General features: G+C 34.8%; 2 protein-coding genes across 3 annotated transcripts in view; one reads left to right on the forward strand and one right to left on the reverse strand.

Moving 5' to 3' along the window:
• Window positions 1–17960, reverse strand: part of opcml (opioid binding protein/cell adhesion molecule-like) — a 375490-nt gene extending 357530 nt beyond the window's left edge. The window contains exons 1-3 of one of the 2 annotated variants that reach the window (XM_087269341.1): window positions 17870–17960; window positions 13210–13404; window positions 3231–3372 (exon numbers count right to left, since the gene is read on the reverse strand). The gene's annotated coding sequence lies outside the window, so the exon portion shown is untranslated. The remainder of the gene's footprint in view (window positions 1–3230; window positions 3373–13209; window positions 13405–17869) is intronic. The other variant, XM_087269342.1, reaches the window with a different exon arrangement.
• Window positions 3558–13090, forward strand: LOC147842130 (uncharacterized). Its single transcript, XM_087270982.1, has 3 exons — window positions 3558–3751; window positions 7213–7351; window positions 12448–13090. Exons 1-3 carry the CDS (start codon window positions 3660–3662, stop codon window positions 12607–12609), a joined length of 393 nt encoding a protein of 130 aa, XP_087127108.1. The 5' UTR covers window positions 3558–3659; the 3' UTR covers window positions 12610–13090.
• Window positions 17961–20823: the final 2863 nt, after the last annotated feature.

The raw sequence follows: 20823 nt of genomic DNA on the forward strand, positions 1-20823 counted from the left end.
TTAGTGTTTTTGTGTTTGGATTTTTAATTAGTTTTAATATATATTTAACATGCCTTCTTATATTGTCATGTGTTCTTTTACTTGTTTTCTCTTATTGTAAAGCACTCTGTGACTCAATGTCTGGAAAAGGTGCGATATAAATAAACCTTTACTTAAACAAAAAACAGTAATTATATTACATTAATATTATATTCAATACATTAGCATCCTAATTAAATTTTAGATTAATTGCCAATATTAATAGCTTCCCAATAGTTTTCCTACATGAAAATGTTTTTAAAACTCAAACATGATCATTTTTGGCTCAATGTTTCAGGTGATTTCCACATCAGTGTTTCAGCACACTTTTAATTGGCTTTAAACTAGTGTCATGTGTTTGCATCGAAGAGTTGTGTAACATTCAAAAAGCGCTGTTTAGAGCTCATGTAAACACGGGCTTATGTAAACAACAAGCAAATGTATCAGACCTAGTCACAACAACAGGAAAAAAAAGTCACAAAATGTGATCATTTAGTATAACTACCAAACAATTAATGAATAAACTTAAAAATCTGACTTTAACATTGCAGCTTTACATCTTTATTCAAACTGGGAAATGAGAGTTAAATTGTTAGTTCAATAAGAAATGTAAATGATGTTATTAATTTCTCACCATGTCGTTCTAAACCCCTAAGACCTTAACTCATCTCCATAACACAAATTAGGATAATTTAGCTGAAATCTGAGGTCCTTAATTCTCCATACACTCTAAAAAAAATTCTGGGTTCCACACAATTAATTTGTGTTAGGAAAAAATGAAGAAATTAAAGTATTTATTTATTTTATTTTATTTTTTTTACAAATCTAAGTTGATAGAAAACATAAAAAAATTAAGAACAATGTCCCTCAAGAACAGTGTTGTTTCAGCTCATTTTAAAGTGGTTTAAATAAAGAGCAAATGTCATATTCTGTGTAAACAGCAATAGTCTTGGCATTTAAATTCCAGAAAAATACCCAAAAAACATGCTCAAAATAGACTATATGGCTTCAGTGGTTCAATCTGAATGTTATGAAATTATGAGAATACTTTTGTGTATGCATAAAATAAAAATAACTTTATTCAACAGTTTCCTCTCCTCAATGTCAGTATATTGTATGTTTTAATAACAATAATTTATCATTATTCATTCATTCATTTTCTTGTCGGCTTAGTCCCTTTATTAATCTGGGGTCGCCACAGCGGAATGAACCACCAACTTATCCAGCAAGTTTTTACGCAGCGGATGCCCTTCCAGCCGCAATCCATCTCTGGGAAACATCCACACACACACACATTCACACACTACGGACAATTTAGCCTACCCAATTCACCTGTACCGCATGTCTTTGGACTGTGGGGGAAACCGGAGCACCCAGAGGAAACCGACGCGAAGGCAGGGAGAACATGCAAACTCCACACAGAAACACCAACTGAGCCGAGGTTCGAACCAGCGAACCCAGCGACCTTCTTGCTGTGAGGCGACAGCACTACCTACTGCGCCACTGCCTCACCCTAATTTATAATTATATGACATAATAATGTAATATAATAAAGTAATTAATAACCTAATTCATATTTCTAAGTAAATTAACTCTTTAAGAGTGACGTGAACATAAGGTTTGCAGAACTATAGCTCAAGAAGAAAAAGTTAGCTATCTTAAATCATTATCAGCATTGACCCCCATACACACACATTCATATAAACACATTCTCATACACCCATACGCACACACACACACATCTCTACAGGCACTACAAGTATATGCCAAACCTTATCTAACACGAGTGTGACACGTTTGAGCCGCTCGACTGCGTTTCGCCAGTCTGGGATTTTACCGCTTGGAGAAAACTCGAATTTATATTTATGAATGTGTGTAGATATTCAGTAAACAGTTTAGGGCCATAATAATGGAATTCTTTCAATGTATTCACTTCTAGATATACTGAATTTTCATTACATTATCCAAAACCATTTCTGACTCTGAGAGAAAAAAAAAAAGAAAAGCTTTTGCCTTATTTAAAATGGCACTTGAGGGAAATATTATTATCAAAGGACATCAAAGCATGACGTGCAGGTGGTCTACTGTGGTCCGCTGACCAATACTTCAAGAGGAGAACTGCTTCAAGGGCTTTCTGGAATTGCAGATTCAGTGCTTACAGGAATAGTAAACCTGAAAACTGAATATTACTTTTTTTTGCTTTCTCTTTTCTTTCTTTCTTTCTTTCTTTCTTTCTTTCTTTCTTTCTTTCTTAACATATTTTCTATATAACAGGAGCAGTTGAAAGTAATAATAATAATAATAATAATAATTTCAATATAATAATAAATCGCTTTTACACATTTTTTGGGCGGAATCTCCACCACCAGTGTGCAGCATGCACCTGGATGGCATGATGGCAGCAATATTCCGCTAGACCACCCACCACACACCAGCTGATTGGTGTAGAGGAGACAGAGTGATGAAGCCAATTATCATATGGGGATAGTTAGGAGGCCATGATGAACAGAGACCAGTGGGTAAACTTGGCCAGGACGCCGGAGTCATGCTGGGATTTTTAACGACCAGAGTCAAGACCTTGGTTTAACATCTCATCCGAAGGACAGCTAAGGTAAGCTAAAAAAATAAACCTTAACAACTTACAAAAATATTTTGTTACATGAATGTTATATATTTTTATACAATCAAATTTGAAGTTAATTACATTTCCTTCAGTTATTTTTCTTCAGCTTAGGGCCTGATTTTTTAGGGGTCGCGACAGTGGAATGAACCACTAACTACTCTGGCATACTGTGTGTTTTATGCCCTTCCAGCAACAATAAAAATAATTTTTAGATAACAAAAATGTATTTAATTTATTAACTATATTATTGTTTTACAGTATTTACACTATTTTTATTTTATGTTCTGGAATTTATTAAAATAAAATCAAACAATCTATTTTTATTTATATATGAATCGTTTTATTTTAAATATATCAATTTTATTTTATTTATTTAATTTATTTTAATAGCCCTGGTGGTGTTGTGATAATAACAAAATTATTCACAATTCTTATTATTATTACAATAACAACACTAATTATAATGAAAATTTAAAACTATGCTAATTATATACAAATTAAATAAAATATTGACAAGAATAAAAATTGTACAGAATAATGACCAAAAGGTGGACAGGACATAAATGAAGTGTAATCTCAGAGTGCTTACATTGAGCAGTGCTGTTGGTGATGACAGCTGCTCACCACTTGTTGTTTTCTCCCCCAGCTGCACAGCGCAAGGTTTGCAGACGCATTTGGTAAATCACAAGTGTGCATCTCTAAACCCAGAGCAGCTGCTTACTTCCAGGTGCCTGTGGGATACGACAACATAAATATTCAGCTTATATATTTACATTCACGCACATTAGCGTACACACACACACACACACACACACACACACACACACACACACACACACACACACACACACACACACACACACACACACACACACACACACACACACACACACACACACACACAGTTGTGACTGCTGAAAGACGGGAACGTGGCCAAACTCTCAACATGCAGCACAGCAACATCCTGAAGCTCCTGCAAACTCTTCAGTTGCATTTCTGACTCTGCAGCAAAATTGAGATGACGGGCGAACAAGGACAAATCAAAAAGGTTACAGCGGAAGAGGATTGTGTGATGCGTTACTCACTGTCTCATGGGTTGATCAGTATACGGTAAGTGATCGTTTTACAGTACACTCCAAAAAAGAGGGGAAAAATCTGTAAAATTGCAATAAAGGAGAACCATTTATACCTAGGAAAATAATACTTTTTTTACAATAATGGTAGTTCTCAATACACTAACTTAAGGCTACGAAAAGGCTAACTAAAAGTATTTAGAAAAAGATGGGCAACACTGACTGTTTTGTTGTTATTTTTTTCTTCTTTTTCTTTCATTTGTATGTGATACCAATGGGCTCTATGCAAAGTTAGAGTTTTAAAGCCAATGGTAAACTTACCGTGAAAGCTTAATGTGACTATTCTTACAGTTTTTTTGGATTGCTTACACACTAAAATTAAAAGTAGTACACTATTAGCAAAATATTACACACAAGTATCAAAACATCAGCCCATATTTGCACAACTATAAGCACATTGTCAACTTAACACTTGTTGCAAAACTCTACACACAGTGATTTGCAAAACACTAAACACACTTAACATACATCACACACTAAAATCTATCATGAAGTCACTTCCTTGCAATACCAAAGCACTGACTGTCAAATTACTGCACCGTCCAACCAACTTGTTCAACACAGTCGTCATGTGTGCAAACACCTGTTTGATTAATTGTAGACACAACAATCAGGTGTTTAAGCACTATACAATGAAAACCATCAGGTCTCAATATCAACACTGGCACACACCATAAAAAAAAAAACATATTCAAATTAAGCAAATTTATCAAGTGCCTTTCGAGCACAGTTTCGAAAGGGTGAAAAGACTGGCATGATTATGCAGAGGTATGTATTCACTTGTGATCTTGCATACTGTCTCATAAACTTTTACTGTACTGTAATACTAGATCTACACTGAACTATAAAATTTTGCCTGACACTGTTCTTCAGGTAGTTTTACGAATGGATGGAGAGGAGATCCAGCATGAGTTCATTTACGTAGATGATGGTGTGTTTAACCTGACGAGAACACAGAGTAGAAGAAATCATTGGCCACAGGGCTATAGTCAATGTCCCAGGGCAACGTGGGGGAAAAATACAGTAACACTGTGCAGCCATTACAAAGAATGGGGTCCTCCACTGACATGACCATATGGATCCTTACAACACAGCACATATATTTACATTCTTGGACCAATTGCACAACATAAAAGCAGCAAATCAAATCGGTCATACGCAATACATTGTTGTCTGGAACAATGTGTCTTTCCACCGTTCTGCTCTGGTTCAGAACTGGTTTCAGCAACATCCATATTTCACCGTCCTATATCTTCCAGCATACTCTCCATTCCTCAACCCTATATAAGAGTTTTTCTCGGCATAGTGGTGGATGGTATATGATCTCCGTCTTCAGGCTGAGGTACCCCTCATCCAAGCCATGGAGGAGGCCTGTGACCAGATGGAGGTAGCAGCAATACAAGATTTTACATTCAAGACACTTCTTTCTAAGGTGTCTTGCTAAGGACAACATTGCAATGTTGATAATTCTCATGCCAAATCCAGCTAGGCGAAGAGACAATGTCTAACTTACAGTTCAATACGTAAAGTGACATGTTATAGTACTTTGAATCTTCATGCCAACATGTTGGACATGTTGAGGAATAAATGAGTTTCTTCGGTGTGCAGCATTGTTCTTGAGTAGTGTTTGATGAATTTACTTTATATTTGTACTTTGTTGATGGTAGCCTACTCTAATCATAGGGAAGCAGAAGTGCTAAAAGTGTTTTAGGTTTATCACAGCAGTGTGTAACTCGTGCAAACAGAGTATAGTAAATGTAAAAATGTGTGTTTCTTATGGTAAAAAAGTGTGGTTTTTAAACATAAGTCTATAGTTTTTATAAGAGTGTTTAATTATGCAAAGGATCTGTAATGTTTTGCTAATTGGGTGTGTGGTTGTGTTAATTGTGTGTACTGTTTTGAAAACACGGGCCCTGTTTTGAAAATCGTGCTTAAGCAATCCAAAAAAACTGTAATTCCACAAGGTTTTTTTTTTTTTTTTTTTTTTTTTTACAGCATCAATGTTCTAATGTAATTCCAATTCATTAAGTTAAATAGACTTAAAACGAGAGAAGACCGTTGAAACCACTAGCGTCGTCAGTAACAACAGGTTAGCGCAGAAATACCTTTAAAAATATTGAGATAAAATAAACTGTCATCTTTTAAAGACATGGAAGGGGGAATACAATTTAATGCAGTGCTTACTGTAGATTGTGTCCGATCTGTGACCCACTACGTATTGTATATCTAATAGGGAGTGAATATCGCTAATTTTTAAAGAAATCAGATCTTAAATGTGACAATTTTGTAATTGAAAGACAGCTGGAAGCCCTTGGGCTGTCTGGCTGAAAATTAAAAGTCTGTGTGCATATAGCCCATTTGTGTACCTCTTGCATAATATAATAAACTAAATAAATAAATAAATATATAATGATATATAATATAATATATAATAATGATGGACAAATGCTTTAAATAATATAAATATTCTATTTCTGCTAAGTGCTGTTTTTCTGTATTATTATTAGTTCATGAATAATACACAATAAAATAGAAACTTACTATGACCACTTTTGTTTAAATAATATCAGAAAATGAAATATCAGAATTTCTTGTTTTTATATATGAATAAATTTTAGCTGGGAAATATCAGCTGAAACCATCCTGCATGATTAATTTTAAAATAAGTTTTTCTTCATGCTAACCAATATAAGTTATGTATAATACTTATATAAGATTTTTACTTTATGCTCCATAACAATACAAACACACAATAACAAAACACAAACTTACATTTTTTTTAAATGTATCAGTTTATCAGTTCTAAAAAAATTCATAAATAGGGATGCACCAATCAAGATTTTTGCAGCCGATGTCGAGTTATGATTCCTTGTGATAGTGATCAGCCGATACAGAAAGCCGATTCTGATGCTTCAAGCTTTATATAGAAGTTTGCTCATGCCCGCACACATCATTTACTTCTTCACATGTTGTAGCGCTGCTAATGAGCACACGTGCCACTTGCTCTGTGTAAACTCATAAACAAACACTTGTGATCGGTTCATGAGAGAGATTGGCGAGTACCGATCAAGTCAAGAAATGTGATTAACGGCCGATACTCAGCTCCGGCCGATTGACTGGAGTATCGCTAATCATAAAGATAAACAAGTAAAAATCTAAATTTTACCACACAAATGTTAGTTTAAAAATATCCTTCACTGATTATTATTATAAGAAACATAAGGGGTTGGGTCACAATATTCTAAAAAAAAAATATATATATATATATATATAATAAGAACAATAATAATGAAGTTGTTGTTGTCTTTATAACATGTATAAAACATTTATTTAATAATATTTTGATTTATGACACTACAGAACCCTGGTTGTGCACATTCAGCGGTTCTTGATGTTCATCGGTTTTGACTTTAGCCCTAACCTTGCTCTTTCCTGCAGCTCTCGCATGAGTCCTGTGAACAGGTGCCGCTCTATTATCAGCCTCCACACAGATGTGAAGCTGCTGGGAATAAGCAGGAATATCTTCACCTCATGCCTGTCATTCACCTTCACGTCTGCTTTGTTGAATGACTGCAAGGTCAGCTTCTCCACCAAACAGGTTGACATTACAGCACTCTGATAACACACGCCTCAGAGGCTCCAATACACCGCTAATGTGCTCAGAAAAAGAAGGAAAAAAAACTGCCTCTGTGTTTGACCCAAACTGGCATTTCCTTTCACTTCACTATGAAAGAGCAATTTTAAAGCTTTGGCGAGGACATGTGAACTATAATGCATGAAAGATGCTTGATGCAAACCTTTTTTTACAGACTATGATGTATTTAAGCAATTAACACCTTGACACTGTAAATCTACCATTTAGCAAGTGCAAATGTTACACACACACACACTATCTACAGCCTGATCTCACGGGGAAATGTAGGTATTTTACCTTTTGTCACTTCAGTCGCAATTCGTACTCAGTCATATGAAAATGTATAATTTTTACAGTTTGTTTACGATTGTTTACACTCTAAAATAAACATTTCCACACAATTTGCAAAATTCAACTCCAAGGAGCAAAACACCGCCACAGTTTTGCACAACATTACACACAATGTCTGCTTCACTCTTTTTGCAAAAAATCACACACAGTGATTTGTAAAACTCTACACACATTTCGACACCTTAGACATAAGGATTGTGAGGTTACTTCCTTGTCATTACAAAGCCCCGGATTGCCAATGACCACGCTAATGATCGAATTGGATAAACACATCCACAAGCTGTGAAAGAACACATGCGCTAATTTGAAAACGCAGCACTCAGGTGTGCTATAAAAGGCGGCAGGTGAGTTCACCTGTATTCATCAAAAATGGAAGGAGTTAGAAAAAGAGTGAGAATGAGAGGGGAAGCTCAAAGAGGAGAAGGAGGTAGAGAAAGGAGGTAGAGAAAGAGGTAGAAAAGGGCTTGAAGAGTTAATATAACCTGAGCAAAGAAGACAAGGACCACTTTTGACTCAAGAAATCCGTGCGACACTTATTGACCATGTTATCAACCATGGACTGACACTGATGGAAGCTAGACAAAGAGTTCAACCAAATCTCAGCAGAAATACTGTATTACTTGAATTTAAATAAATACTTAAATCATTCAGTCTGCAGCTTCATTGGGCAGTGCTTGATACGTTTATAGTAGGCCTATTTGTGTAGATTCTCCCTATATCTTAAACTAATCATGAAGAATGTTGTGGGTTTGTCACTATTTTGTTTTGTCATTGAAATGATCCCTTACATAACAATGTCTGCTCAAAAATCTAGCACATGCTATTATCTAAAATTAGTTTTTTTTTACAAAAGTGTTTTTTATTCATCACAGCAATGTCAAACTGTCTGCAATAGTGTCTGATCATTGAGGACTGTGGTTAAATGAAAACTAATAGCATTTTCACAAATATGTGTATATGTTTTGACTATTGTGTGTCATTTTGTAAACAATCTAGGAATTCTGCAAATTGAGTGTGGTGTTTGAATAATTGTGATTATGTTTTGAAAAATTGAGTAAACAATTGAAAAAAAAAAAACTGTAAAAAGGAACCTTGGCACCCAACTTCACCCCTAAAGCCAACAGTGATTGGGGATAAGCAAATTGTACTTAATTGTATGAATAAGAAATCAAAAAGTTACAAATTGCTGTGAGATTGTGTTGGCATCTATAGTATGTGACCCACGACAACAAAATTAGTCTCATTTTGCACAGGTTAAATATTCACAGCGATAGCCAACATTTTTCTTTGGCGTCAATATTCCTTAAAATATTAAGAAAAATCATGTTTTATGCAGACATTTAGCAAATGCAATGGTATCTGGATGCAGATGTGCTTATTAGGGTTAGGAGATGCTGGCCAATTTGGCATCGTACAATGTCTAGTGTAAAACATTGCGATGGACGATGGCATCATTGTCATAGGCGGATACATTTTTTAGGAATAATAAAAAATGAATTATAATGAATTAATTATTTGTAGCCTACCGTTTCAACTACCTGACCTGCATGGTCTGTTTTACCCATAACCAAATCATAAATAAATAAAGATAAGTTACACACAAATTACCACCTGTCAATCAGTTTTTCCGCGGGACTCTAGCATGAATTCGCAGAGTGATCAGTGTCGTTATAATGGCGTCGTCAGACTTGGTTGGTAAAAAAGGTGCACAACCAACAGGAACCAACCAACAGTATCTGAGGTTTTCATTAAAATTAATAAGTACTGAAAGTGAAAGGAAGTAAAAGCAGTGTACTGCCACTGTGACACGTTACCTGATAGATTTAAAAGACTGAAGAGTCGTTAGACAGAGATAAGATTAATTAAATATCACGTTTAACAACTGTAGTGAGACGCCATCCAGCAGTAAATCCTTGATAAACTGTCCAACGTGTACTGCTCTCTGGAGCTCAGACGAGCGCATGACAGAGTGTGTGGCTTTGGCTGTGTGTGTGTGTGCGTTCACCTGATGTGCGTTTTCAGCAGACGAAGGGCTGTTCAGAAATACTAGGTAAAACCAGGGGCGCAACTACACATTTACTGAGGGGTATGCGGGTTCAAATTTTGTGTGATCCCTCTTATTTTGGCAAACTAATAACTTAATTAATTAATTAATAATAAATGAAGACAAATTTTCAGATTAACCTTATAACTTTTGACATTATGTATGATTTGACAGTTTATTTTGATAAAAAATAAAAACAAATCTAAACAGTTACATCTTCATAAACAATTTAGGCTGTGTGACTGCATGTTATTGTGTTAAATGATTTTGAATTAAACAATAACAATGTTATATTTGTATAAAGTGCAAAATAATGTTTTTTAACAAAGCATAATTATTTATTTTTATTAATTAACTTTTAATAATGATAATTAAAAAAATAGTTTTGGCACACAAGGGGGCAGGGCGGTGGATCAGCATCATGTTGTCTATCGGCTATTGGCGATGACATCGTCTATCGGCCCAACCCTAGTGCTTATGCAAACTGAGACATGCAATCTCAGACTTAATGCACTCAATAGAGGACGCCACTGTGAGGGGTAGGGTTAGCCACGGGGTTAGCTGTGCGCATTACTTGTCATATGATATATTTCACCAAGATGTATTGCGATAAATTATATAATTTTCTTTTTAAGGCCATTGTATGTCACTCATTATTTAATGCCAGAATGACAGTATAAAGCACAGAAGTACACTCTTTCAAAGAGCACATGATATTTTATTCTTATGAATATTTAATTTATAATTTTTACAATTGAATAACTAGAATGTGAAAACATTCATCCTAATCAAATAAATACAAATAATAAATGTACAAAGTGCAAGGTAACAAGAACTAGAAAAAACTAAACATTTTCTATTGCTGTTGTGACCATACTACACAGTTCCCATTCATAGTTATGTTAGTGAACTGCTTTTGTATATCTATAGTATGGCTGCAAAATATTGGAAAATTTTAAAATTGCAATATTTTATTTTTCTGCACTATGAATACAGTTTCACAAGATGGTTTGAATAGCTCTATTTAGTGGTTTTCTGATGAGTCTGATATTAATCAGCAACAGAAATTAAATAATCACAATGCAAAAAATGCTTTTCTTAGTCTCAATTCTAGTCCAAATATTAAACAATTCTTATATCAAGCAAAAATATAAGATTTTTTCACCTTCAGAGGAAATTACTCAAAAATAAGAGTATTTCCTTATAATGATCTGCCAGTGGGGTAAGTAAAATTATATTGTTTTTGCTTTGAAATGTAGATATTTGGACTAGAAACAAGTAAATGAATCATATAAATTCTGTATAAATACGATGATTAAAGACAATTCTGCAGCTCCCGGTCAACTATAAATCAGACTCAACATTGCATATCTTGTGACGTGACTATTACGGATGTGCACATTGAGATTTATATGCTGAAACTAGCCCAAGTCTATAGACTTTGATAATATTGTACTGTTTTGCCATGCTGACACTGCCACCTCCAATAGACATGGGAGCAAATAATCAAAGGTTGCACAATAATAATATGTATGGACGATATATACTGCATCACCAAAAATGATTGAAGCCATTGTCCATGTGTTGTGAAATAAGTTGATATGTTGATTATTATGACAGGCCTACCAGTCTGATCTATTTGCAGCAGTGCAGGCAGTGTTTCAGAAACACTCACATTCATAGCTGCACCACAGTTTGTGAAACTTCAACTATGTTTGCAATTTAAAGTCACAACCAGCACGTAAACATTTAGCGAAACAACCCAGCACAAAAACACTCAGCGCAACATAACCAATCATAATTGTCAAATTACTTTGCCTAAATACACTATATCTGGAACAATAGGATATATGGTAATTGTTCACAGTTTATTATTGTCTATTTATTCAATTTATCTTGTACTATATTAGTTAAATGTTTAGTTTATGTCTAGTGTGTGTCATATTTTTGTTTTTAAATTGCACACTGGAGTATGGGAGAAACGCAAGTCTGCTGTGTAATGTACTGTTGCATGGTTTGATTGACAATAAAGTTGACTTAACTTGACTTGACTATTCAGACTTTTGTAATGGCACGTGACTCGAGTTTAATCTTAAGCATTAAAAAGCCTCCGTTACCAAAACTATAAAGTGACATTTCAAAACAGATGAAATGCCTGAGAATTTAAGAAACTAGTCCTTCACGAGTGAATTTTATGGACAAAACCTGACAACTATCTGGAAATTAAACATCTGAAGAATGCCTTTAATATTTCAGTTAACTGTAGTACAAAGTAGAATGACTGACTTTGCATGTGTGAATTACCACCACTTCTGCCGTGCATCATTTTCAACTCTGAATGTACGACTTGCCCTTCCAAAATCCCTGTAAATCTAAAAAAAAAGTTCCATATTCATGCATTTTTACTCTGTGCCACCAGTTCCTTAAAAAACAAAGTCTGCTTTATTGATCTTGTCATCAGCTCATGCGGAGACCCAATAATGCATGTCGTGCTACGGTCTAGATACTTTTCAGCTTCTATTTCAGCTGTGGCGAGCAGCTTTTAACAACAGTAATCAAGGTTTCCCAGGCAGCAGCAGAGCATGACACAGGTCCTTGCTTATTGTTTTTTTTTTCCTCTCTACCTCTTTTTTTTTCCCCACAGCTTTGCTCTCGAAACAAGATTAGAGATCCATTACTGAATCATGTTGGGTCTAAGCAAACAGAGTCCCGGCTTCCAGCTCATCCCACATGGCACGGGCCGCATCCATCATCGCACCAGTTCACCTCCCCTGATACCCACACAAAAAGCCCACATCAGTCTTAATTGGACATCAGCTAGAAATCACTGGCAACGTTCAACCTTTGGTTCGCTACGACAACAACAGATACAAAGGAAACAAACGAGCTGACGAGAGGAATAATTGGCTGTCGTTTTCCATCCCACCATTTGTTCTCACCAAGCTCTCTCGAGAGGGAAAAAAAAAAAGAAAAAAATTCACAGGAAGCAATGTCAGTGGATCACAAACACAAAAGTGAGAAATATGGGAATTCAAAGCCATAATGTGTCAGGTCTTAATTGGATGATGGGAAAGAATCACTCAAGGTTTCAAATAAATTGCTGCAAGTCTTGGAGAAATGTAATTAGAAGTGGAGAGTCTTTCTTTACAGAATAACCCGCTTACAATCCACAATAGTCTACTTTAACAACAGATTTATTGTTTCACGTAATATAATTTATCGAAAAGTACAACTGTTACATTTCTGGACAACTAGCATCACAAAATTAAAGGGGTAGTCTGACCACAAAATGTATATTGTGTCATCATTTACTGCTCCTCCATTTCTTTGAAACCTGTTTGAGTTTCTCTGTTGAACAAAAAATAAGTAATTCTCACACACATACACTACAGACAATTTAGCTTACCAAATTCATATAGCGCATGTCTTTGGACTTGTGGGGGAAACCGGAGCATCCAGAAGAAACCCGCGCGAACACAGTAACATGCAAAATCCACACAGAAATGCCAACTGACCCAGCTGAGACTCGAACCAGAGACCTTCTTGCTGTGAGGTGATCGTGCAACCCACTGCACCACCGTGACGCCCCATCTGTGCATGTCTTAAAGAAAAAAATTTAGTTAATGATTAGTTACATTCTCAGATTACAACTGTCTGAGGTATTGGGCGTGGCTTACATAACCACACCCATCCAACTGTCAGTTTTTTTTTATTTTTTATAATTATTTTTTCGGGGTTTTCACCTTTATTTTTGATAGGACAGTAGAGAGAATTGACAGGAAAGCATGGGGAGCAGAGAGAGGGGAAGGATTGGCATAGGACCGCGAGGCGGAATCGACCCCGGGTCGCCACGAGCACTGGATTGCATGTGTCGACGCACTAACCACTACACCACTGGCGCCGACCCAACTGTCAGTTTTGACAACAAATGTAAATGGCGAGCTGGGGACCGTTCTTCGTACCTGGATTACTCAATTAGCTGGATTTCATTACTTACGATGTGACATAAACCAGAAACATTTCGTTCCTCAAAACTCATCCAATTTTTGTCATAGCAATAGTTCTGGTAGCTCAAGAGCAGGCTTATTTTATATAAATAGGATTAGATCAGGTCTTTTTAAGCAAAGGTAATACTGTAAGTATGCACTAAATGCTAATATTTTCTTACAGTATTAACCTATATCTTATATATACTGGGAGAAATAGTAAAATACTTTTAAAAAATTATAAATAAAACTTATGCAATCTGCACTCTGAAATAAAGGTCACAGGGGTTGTTCTTCACAAGGGGTTTACAAAAAACATTTTTAATATGGACTTTTTAGATACAAACGCATGCTTTTTTTTAAGGCACCAACCCAGCTTTAGTACAATTTATGTATGATAGTAAACATGCCCAATATTCACTTTTTTTTTTTGACAGCTAAAATGATGGTGATGTGATGCTTCACAGAAGTTGCAGACACCTTTACCAATATCAAAATGCAAAATTGATTTAAATATCCAGTTATTCCTTATGCCGATAAAGAAACTAGACTATAATATACTAAAGAAATCCACTCTAAATGTAAAACTAAATAAATTGCTAAATATTCTTGACACATGAAAGTGTATAGCCTTCAGTTTGTAACCCACAACAAAGGTGGAATGTTATTGCATATCATGTTTAACAAACCATTTACTACGAATTTTATGTAATTTTGCTCACTTGGATAATTAAATATTAATCAAATAATGTTATTATGCTGCTGTGCTGTAAGCCAATTGTTGCATTGCTGATTATGTTTCCGAGGATTGATAGATCTGTCATTCACAACACATGCAACAATCTCAGATCAGTTCATGCAGACATTTTAATCTGATTCACAAACTTATTTGTAGAACCAAATTAGCCAGAGATTACATATCAAGATTAAAAGATCCAGGATCTGTCAAATCATGTTAGATCATTTAAGCACGGTACGAAGAACGAACCCCAGGTTGTAATAACTCTTCTAAAATCAATTTCCTAATCTTTCTGAATGAAATCTCCACTTTACTACATCCCATCAGCTCGACAGTAGAAAAAAACAGCCACGCCCAGTTCTCATTATTATTCAGTTTCTCTAAAAAACTGCATCAGAATACAACAAAAAAAAATTTCAGTTTCCGGTTCATGCAGACTTTAATGGTTAGCGTTATCCAACATTCTTCAAAATATCTTCTTTAATGATCAACACAAAATACAACCCTAAAAAACCTGATATTATTTTTTTTTGTAGGTGAACTGTACCTTTATATGACACAAATGGAGACTGATTTCAGAAATTACAATACAGCAAAACCTTCAATCACCCTCATATTATTTGAGAAGGCAGCAATTTGAGGTGGTTTCTGAAACTGTAGTGGACATTATTGAGTGCACCTATTCATTGGCATCCTCATTAATGTTCTTTGGTAGATCCTTACAGTATATCTAAAGCAACTTATATTGCCTTGCAGGTAGTAGGAACAAAATGATTTTACCAGTTGTCGCTGTCCTTGAGAAGTGAATCCATTACCTTATTGTTACTCATGCCATACTCTACTATTTGAGCTAAATGTAGCATAACGCAGGAAACAGTGAATAGCTAGTGAGCGTTCCGCTGTTGAGATGTGGACATTTATTCATTCAGCACATGGGTATTCTCTACAAGCCCATGAAGTGTACATCGATTGTAGACTCATTATTGCTGTGCATTATGAGCCTAAACAAGTGCACTTCATGTCTACTAATGTCTTGCACATGACTACAAATGGCTGTCCTATAAAACAGCACACTACAGCTATGTCCAAATTCACATATTCAGTGCATTTGGTTTTAAATGGACTAAAAACCAACTACAAATTCAGTTCAATTCCAAATATTGAATGCGGCTAAAAACCACTGTTATTAAACTCTATAGAAAAATATCAAACTGAATCACATTACTTACATTATTAAATAAAAATATAATAACTTAAAATAACGTGCACTGTGAAGAGAAATGTTGCTGCCTTAAATATTTTAGTTGAATCAAATTTCTAGTCATATCAACTTATATTGGTCAAACGGACTAACTTTGTATAACTTATAACATGCAGTTAAAACCTGATTCACTTATTCAAATAAGTTAAAGTAACCTCAAAACATCTGTCATGACTTTTTGTCATTTATTTTTATACAATGTAAGATCGGATGACAACACTTTGGTGAATTACACATACCTATAAAAATGTAAAACTTCATATTATATAAAGGTATATACTGTTTAAAAGAATGTGAGCAGTTACTATACAGTGCTCAACAGTGACCATAGATCCATATCCAGTGGTGGATTTAACCAATAATCGTGGTAAGCAGCTACTTAGGGTCCCAGGAAACTTGGGGTCCCCCAATAATATACCTATAGGACTAAATTGTACCTAAAATGTATATATAACATTATGGTTTACCATCATTTTTTGTATGGTGAAGGTCTAAAATCTAAATGTTAATGTTGTTTTTAGGAAAAGAAACTCTAGAAAAAAAGATTGAGTGTTATATAGTGAGAGTGATATAGAAAAAAGACTTAATGCAAAGAAAAAAAATAATAAAAAATAATGCAAAGGCTGCATAATAGGACTTTTGGGCCCCATGGCTGCAATTGCTTAGGGTCTCCAAATTACCAAATCTACCCATGCAGTTATCTCCACAGTATATTGGGGTAAAATTGGTTTTATATATGTACAATTTGACTTTCTCCTTAATAAAATAATTTCAGAAAAGTATTCTTTGTAAATTCTAAATAGTGAAATCACATTTGTAGCCAATGTCTATGTGAGTAAATTGCTATATGACATTGTGAGTAAGTTACTATACAGTGACCATTGAACCATATCCAATGGTGGATTTAACCAATAATTGAGGTCAGCAGCCACATATGGTCTCAAGAAAATTTGGGGTCCCCCAATAATATACACAGAAGTATAAATTGTACAGTTTATTGTCATATTTTGTTTGGTGAGGGTCTACAAATAAAAATGTAATGTTGTTTTTTAGGAAATTAAAATCTAGGAAAAAGAAAAGAGTATTATATAGTGAGAGTGATATAAGAAAAGAAAAAAAAAAGAATACAAAGGCTGCATATTAGGACATTGGGCCCTATTGCTACAATTGCTTAGGGCCCCCAAATCACCAAATCTGCCCATGCATGTTTCTACAGTAGGCCTATATTGAGGTAAAGTTGGTTTTATATTTGTACATTTGGACTTTCTCCTTAATAAAATAACTTCAGAAAAGTATTCGTTGCAAATTCAAAATAGTGAAATCACATTAGCAGCCAATGTCTTTCAAAGTACAACATTATTCACGTTTAATTAAGTAGAGCTAATGTTGTTTTGAAGTCATATTTACATACAATTTTAGGCCAGATATTCAAAATAGCATAATACACAACATAGAGGCCGTGTCACAAGTTGTCACTGATCAAAAACGAACAAAGGTCCAAATCTAAACCAACTTTACCTCAATCTACTGCACAGCTCACAATTTATTATTTAATTGAAATATCGGAATTAAAAGCAAGACAATCCAGCATAATTTCGGTGGTAAATGTGATATGGTGACATACGAACTCGCATAGTCTTTCATGCAAGTCTGTGACTAAAGTGTAAAGCCCAAATAACGTTAGAAGCTTTACAGTTATTGAAATATAAAGTATTAGTCAAAATAAACAAGTATATAAATTACTTCATAAACTACCTGAAGCAATTCAGCATCAAATGTACAGTCAAGAAACTTATAAGTTTCAACATCTTCCTCCTTTTCCATTTTAAATTTAATTATCACATAAATTAAATGTCCACACAAACAAACTTATTGACTTCCACTCCTATCACTGACATTTCTGCTTCTTAATAAAGACATCACCCAGAGCCGCACACACAAGATGTGTTTAAAAACAAATATGTTCATTGAGTCACACCTGGCTGTTTAGCTTAACTATGAAGGCCTATTTTTAATAAAGTACACCAGTTTCATAATTTTTAAAGCGTCTTCAAACACGTGTTTTCAGTACACGACTTACCTTGAGGCCTACAGCATCACACATGGGCTTCGAACAAGTAGGCTAAATAAACTAGCATGATGACACACCTCAAGTGAGCAGCGCCCTCTATGGGTCAAAACAAGTCATCAGAATTGCAATATTGTCCGCTGAAAAAAAAAGATTCAAAGATGATTCCTTGGATTTACTAAACTTTTTTTTTTAAGTTAAGTGGTTGTAAGCGATTAATTTGGGCTGAATTCCAACAAAAAAATTAAGTTGAATATTACCTAATTTAATTTGTTTGATTAGATTCAACATATAAATAGTTTGAAAATTTTGCAGACATCTTTTTTTTTTTCAGAGTGAATTTTATGAGTTATCAGACCCTTTCAGATACATTTGGCCTTGACAAGCAGGGTTTTTACAGATACTTGTAAGTTAGATATTACTGTAATAAAATAATAATAATAAATTTAAGGATGATTATAATGTGATCACAGTATTTTTGGATGCATACATAAAAGAAGAAAACTGGTCCCTAAAATGCATACAAAACAGTAAGATTCATTAATCAAATTACATAAAACAAAAATGGGAGAAAGAGTCAAACCATCAAATAACAGAGGAAGACTGGACAGATATGTGTGTCACACATCCACAAGCAAAAGCCACAAATTCAAGAGCTTGAAGGGAGTTTGGATGGGAATCTGACAAACTTAGTTCGTTATAACTCCTAAACTGTCTGCCTTGCGTACAGGTGAAGGTTTGGGCTCTTGTTGGAGACAATGTGAAACCTCAATGCATGGCAAACCATTTTCACAGATTTTGGGCTTGCCTAAAAATACAGCCCTTCTGGTATAGGGACTGAAATGAAATGCTAATTATTATCCATCATAAAACAAAATAAAACTATTAGAAATCTGTTAAACTTGTTTTAAATTAAGAACTGTAGCCTATAGGCAATAATTAATAATTATTTGACTTATAGTCATTTTTATTTATTTTTTTTTTTTTAATTTAATGAAAATGGCATATATCAATCATGGAACAAATGAGCTCTTATAGGGGCCAAATTCTGGACTTTGTCAGCGGGGGGTGGGTCTTTCGAACCACCCACTGGCTACAGGCATGATAACCGCTTTGTTCTTAGTTTTTTTGTTTATTTATTTTTTTCTCTTCCCTTCTGTCCTTTTTTTAATAGTAAAAAAGATGAAGCATTACACAAATTGCCATTTGGTTTGTTTACTCTGAAAACGCTGGGTTAAGAATTTACATTAATGGCATTACAAATATTCATGAGATATTTGTTTATTCATTCATTCATTTTCTTGTCAGCTTAGTCCCTTTATTAATTTGTGGTCGCCACAGCAGAATGAACCACCAACTTATCCAGCAAGTTTTTACGCAGCAGATGCCCTTCCAGCCGCAACCCATCTCTGGGAAACATCCACACACACATTCACACACCCACAGACAATTTAGCCCACCCAATTCACCTGTTCAGCATGTCTTTGGACTGTGGGGGAAACCGGAGCACCCATAGGAAACCCACGTGAACGCAGGGAGAACATGCAAACTCCACACAGAAACGTCAACTGAGCCGGCTCTAACCAGCGACCCAGCGACCTTCTTGCTGTGTGGCGACAGCACTACCTGCACCACTGCTTACAATACATGAGAGAGTGAAAATTGTTTACCTTTCTAAACAAAAAGGACATTGATCACTCACGCTAGAATTAATTTTAGTCACATGTGCATTATTTTTATAAAGCACTTTCCTTTTTAACTACTAAAACCAACATTCCCATTAACTATGAAACAAAACAAGGGACGATTAATCCCAGCATTTTCAATGTCAAGTAATTCTAATTTCTGGGGAACTATTTTGATCATCAGGGAAATTATGTCTTGGCTGTAATCAAGAAAATTTTTTTTCTTTAGTTTATCCAAAAATATATATAATAATAATAACAAACCTCACTGATCTAATTCCCATATATAAATGAGAGAGAGAGAGAGAGAGAGAGAGAGAGAGAGAGAGAGAGAGAGAGAGAGAGAGAGAGAGAGAGAGAGAGAGATTAAATGCAAGTGTCTTTGGGTTTTGTTTGGTTGGTAGCCTGCACGTGTGTTGTGGTGATGTTTATTTTCTAAAATATTCCAGTAATTTTTGTTTCTTAAAAGCCATGTAAAACAATCTGCATGTAATCAGTAATTGCATTCCTTGATGAAGATGAATGAAACCTCGCCATCATTCAATTACGGGCCATATTTTCCGTGTTTCTGCACATCTCCTTTGAAAGTGAAATAATTGTCATTTGATATGTAACTAAATCCTGCCCTCATGCGGACATAATCTGAATTTTTTCAAGGTGCTCTTCATGCTAATCATCACCAAAATTCTCTTAAACACAGAATTATCAACGTCAATTATCGGGGTGATGAATCACTCTTTCATGCTATCCAGTTGTACCTTTTAATATGCATGCAGAAAATAGATCAGTCCCTATTTTGATGATTTTCTTTTTTTATCATTTATTTTATTTGTATTTTTTTTGCAATTACATTTATTTATTATTATTATTTTTTTTTTGTATTTTTGCCCTTTCAGGCTTCTCCAAGAAAATTTGCTATTTGTGTTTCTGTTTCACCAGCAAGAAGAGCATAATGAAATCCTCTGGGCGGACCTGTGCTTCTGTACTCCATCACGCTAATTGAGTTTCTCCTGGCTTTTATCAGGCTCATTACCTCAACTCTGATCAGGGCAAACCAGCTTCCATCACCAAAGATGGCATTAACGGTGTCACTCATTTCTGACTTTTATGTATATATAAATAATTGCCTAAAGTTATTTTGGGCTTTTGGTAAAATTATTCCTAGTTGCTATTAATTAGGGCTGCACAATATTGGAAAAATCTGATATTGCGATATTTTCTTTTTCTGCAATATATGAATTCAGTTTCACAGAATGATTTGAATAGCTCTATTTAAAGAGT

This window comes from Danio rerio, chromosome 10 (assembly GCF_052040795.2).
Source record: "Danio rerio strain M-AB ecotype USA chromosome 10, GRCz13ab, whole genome shotgun sequence".
Lineage (NCBI taxonomy): Eukaryota > Metazoa > Chordata > Actinopteri > Cypriniformes > Danionidae > Danio > Danio rerio.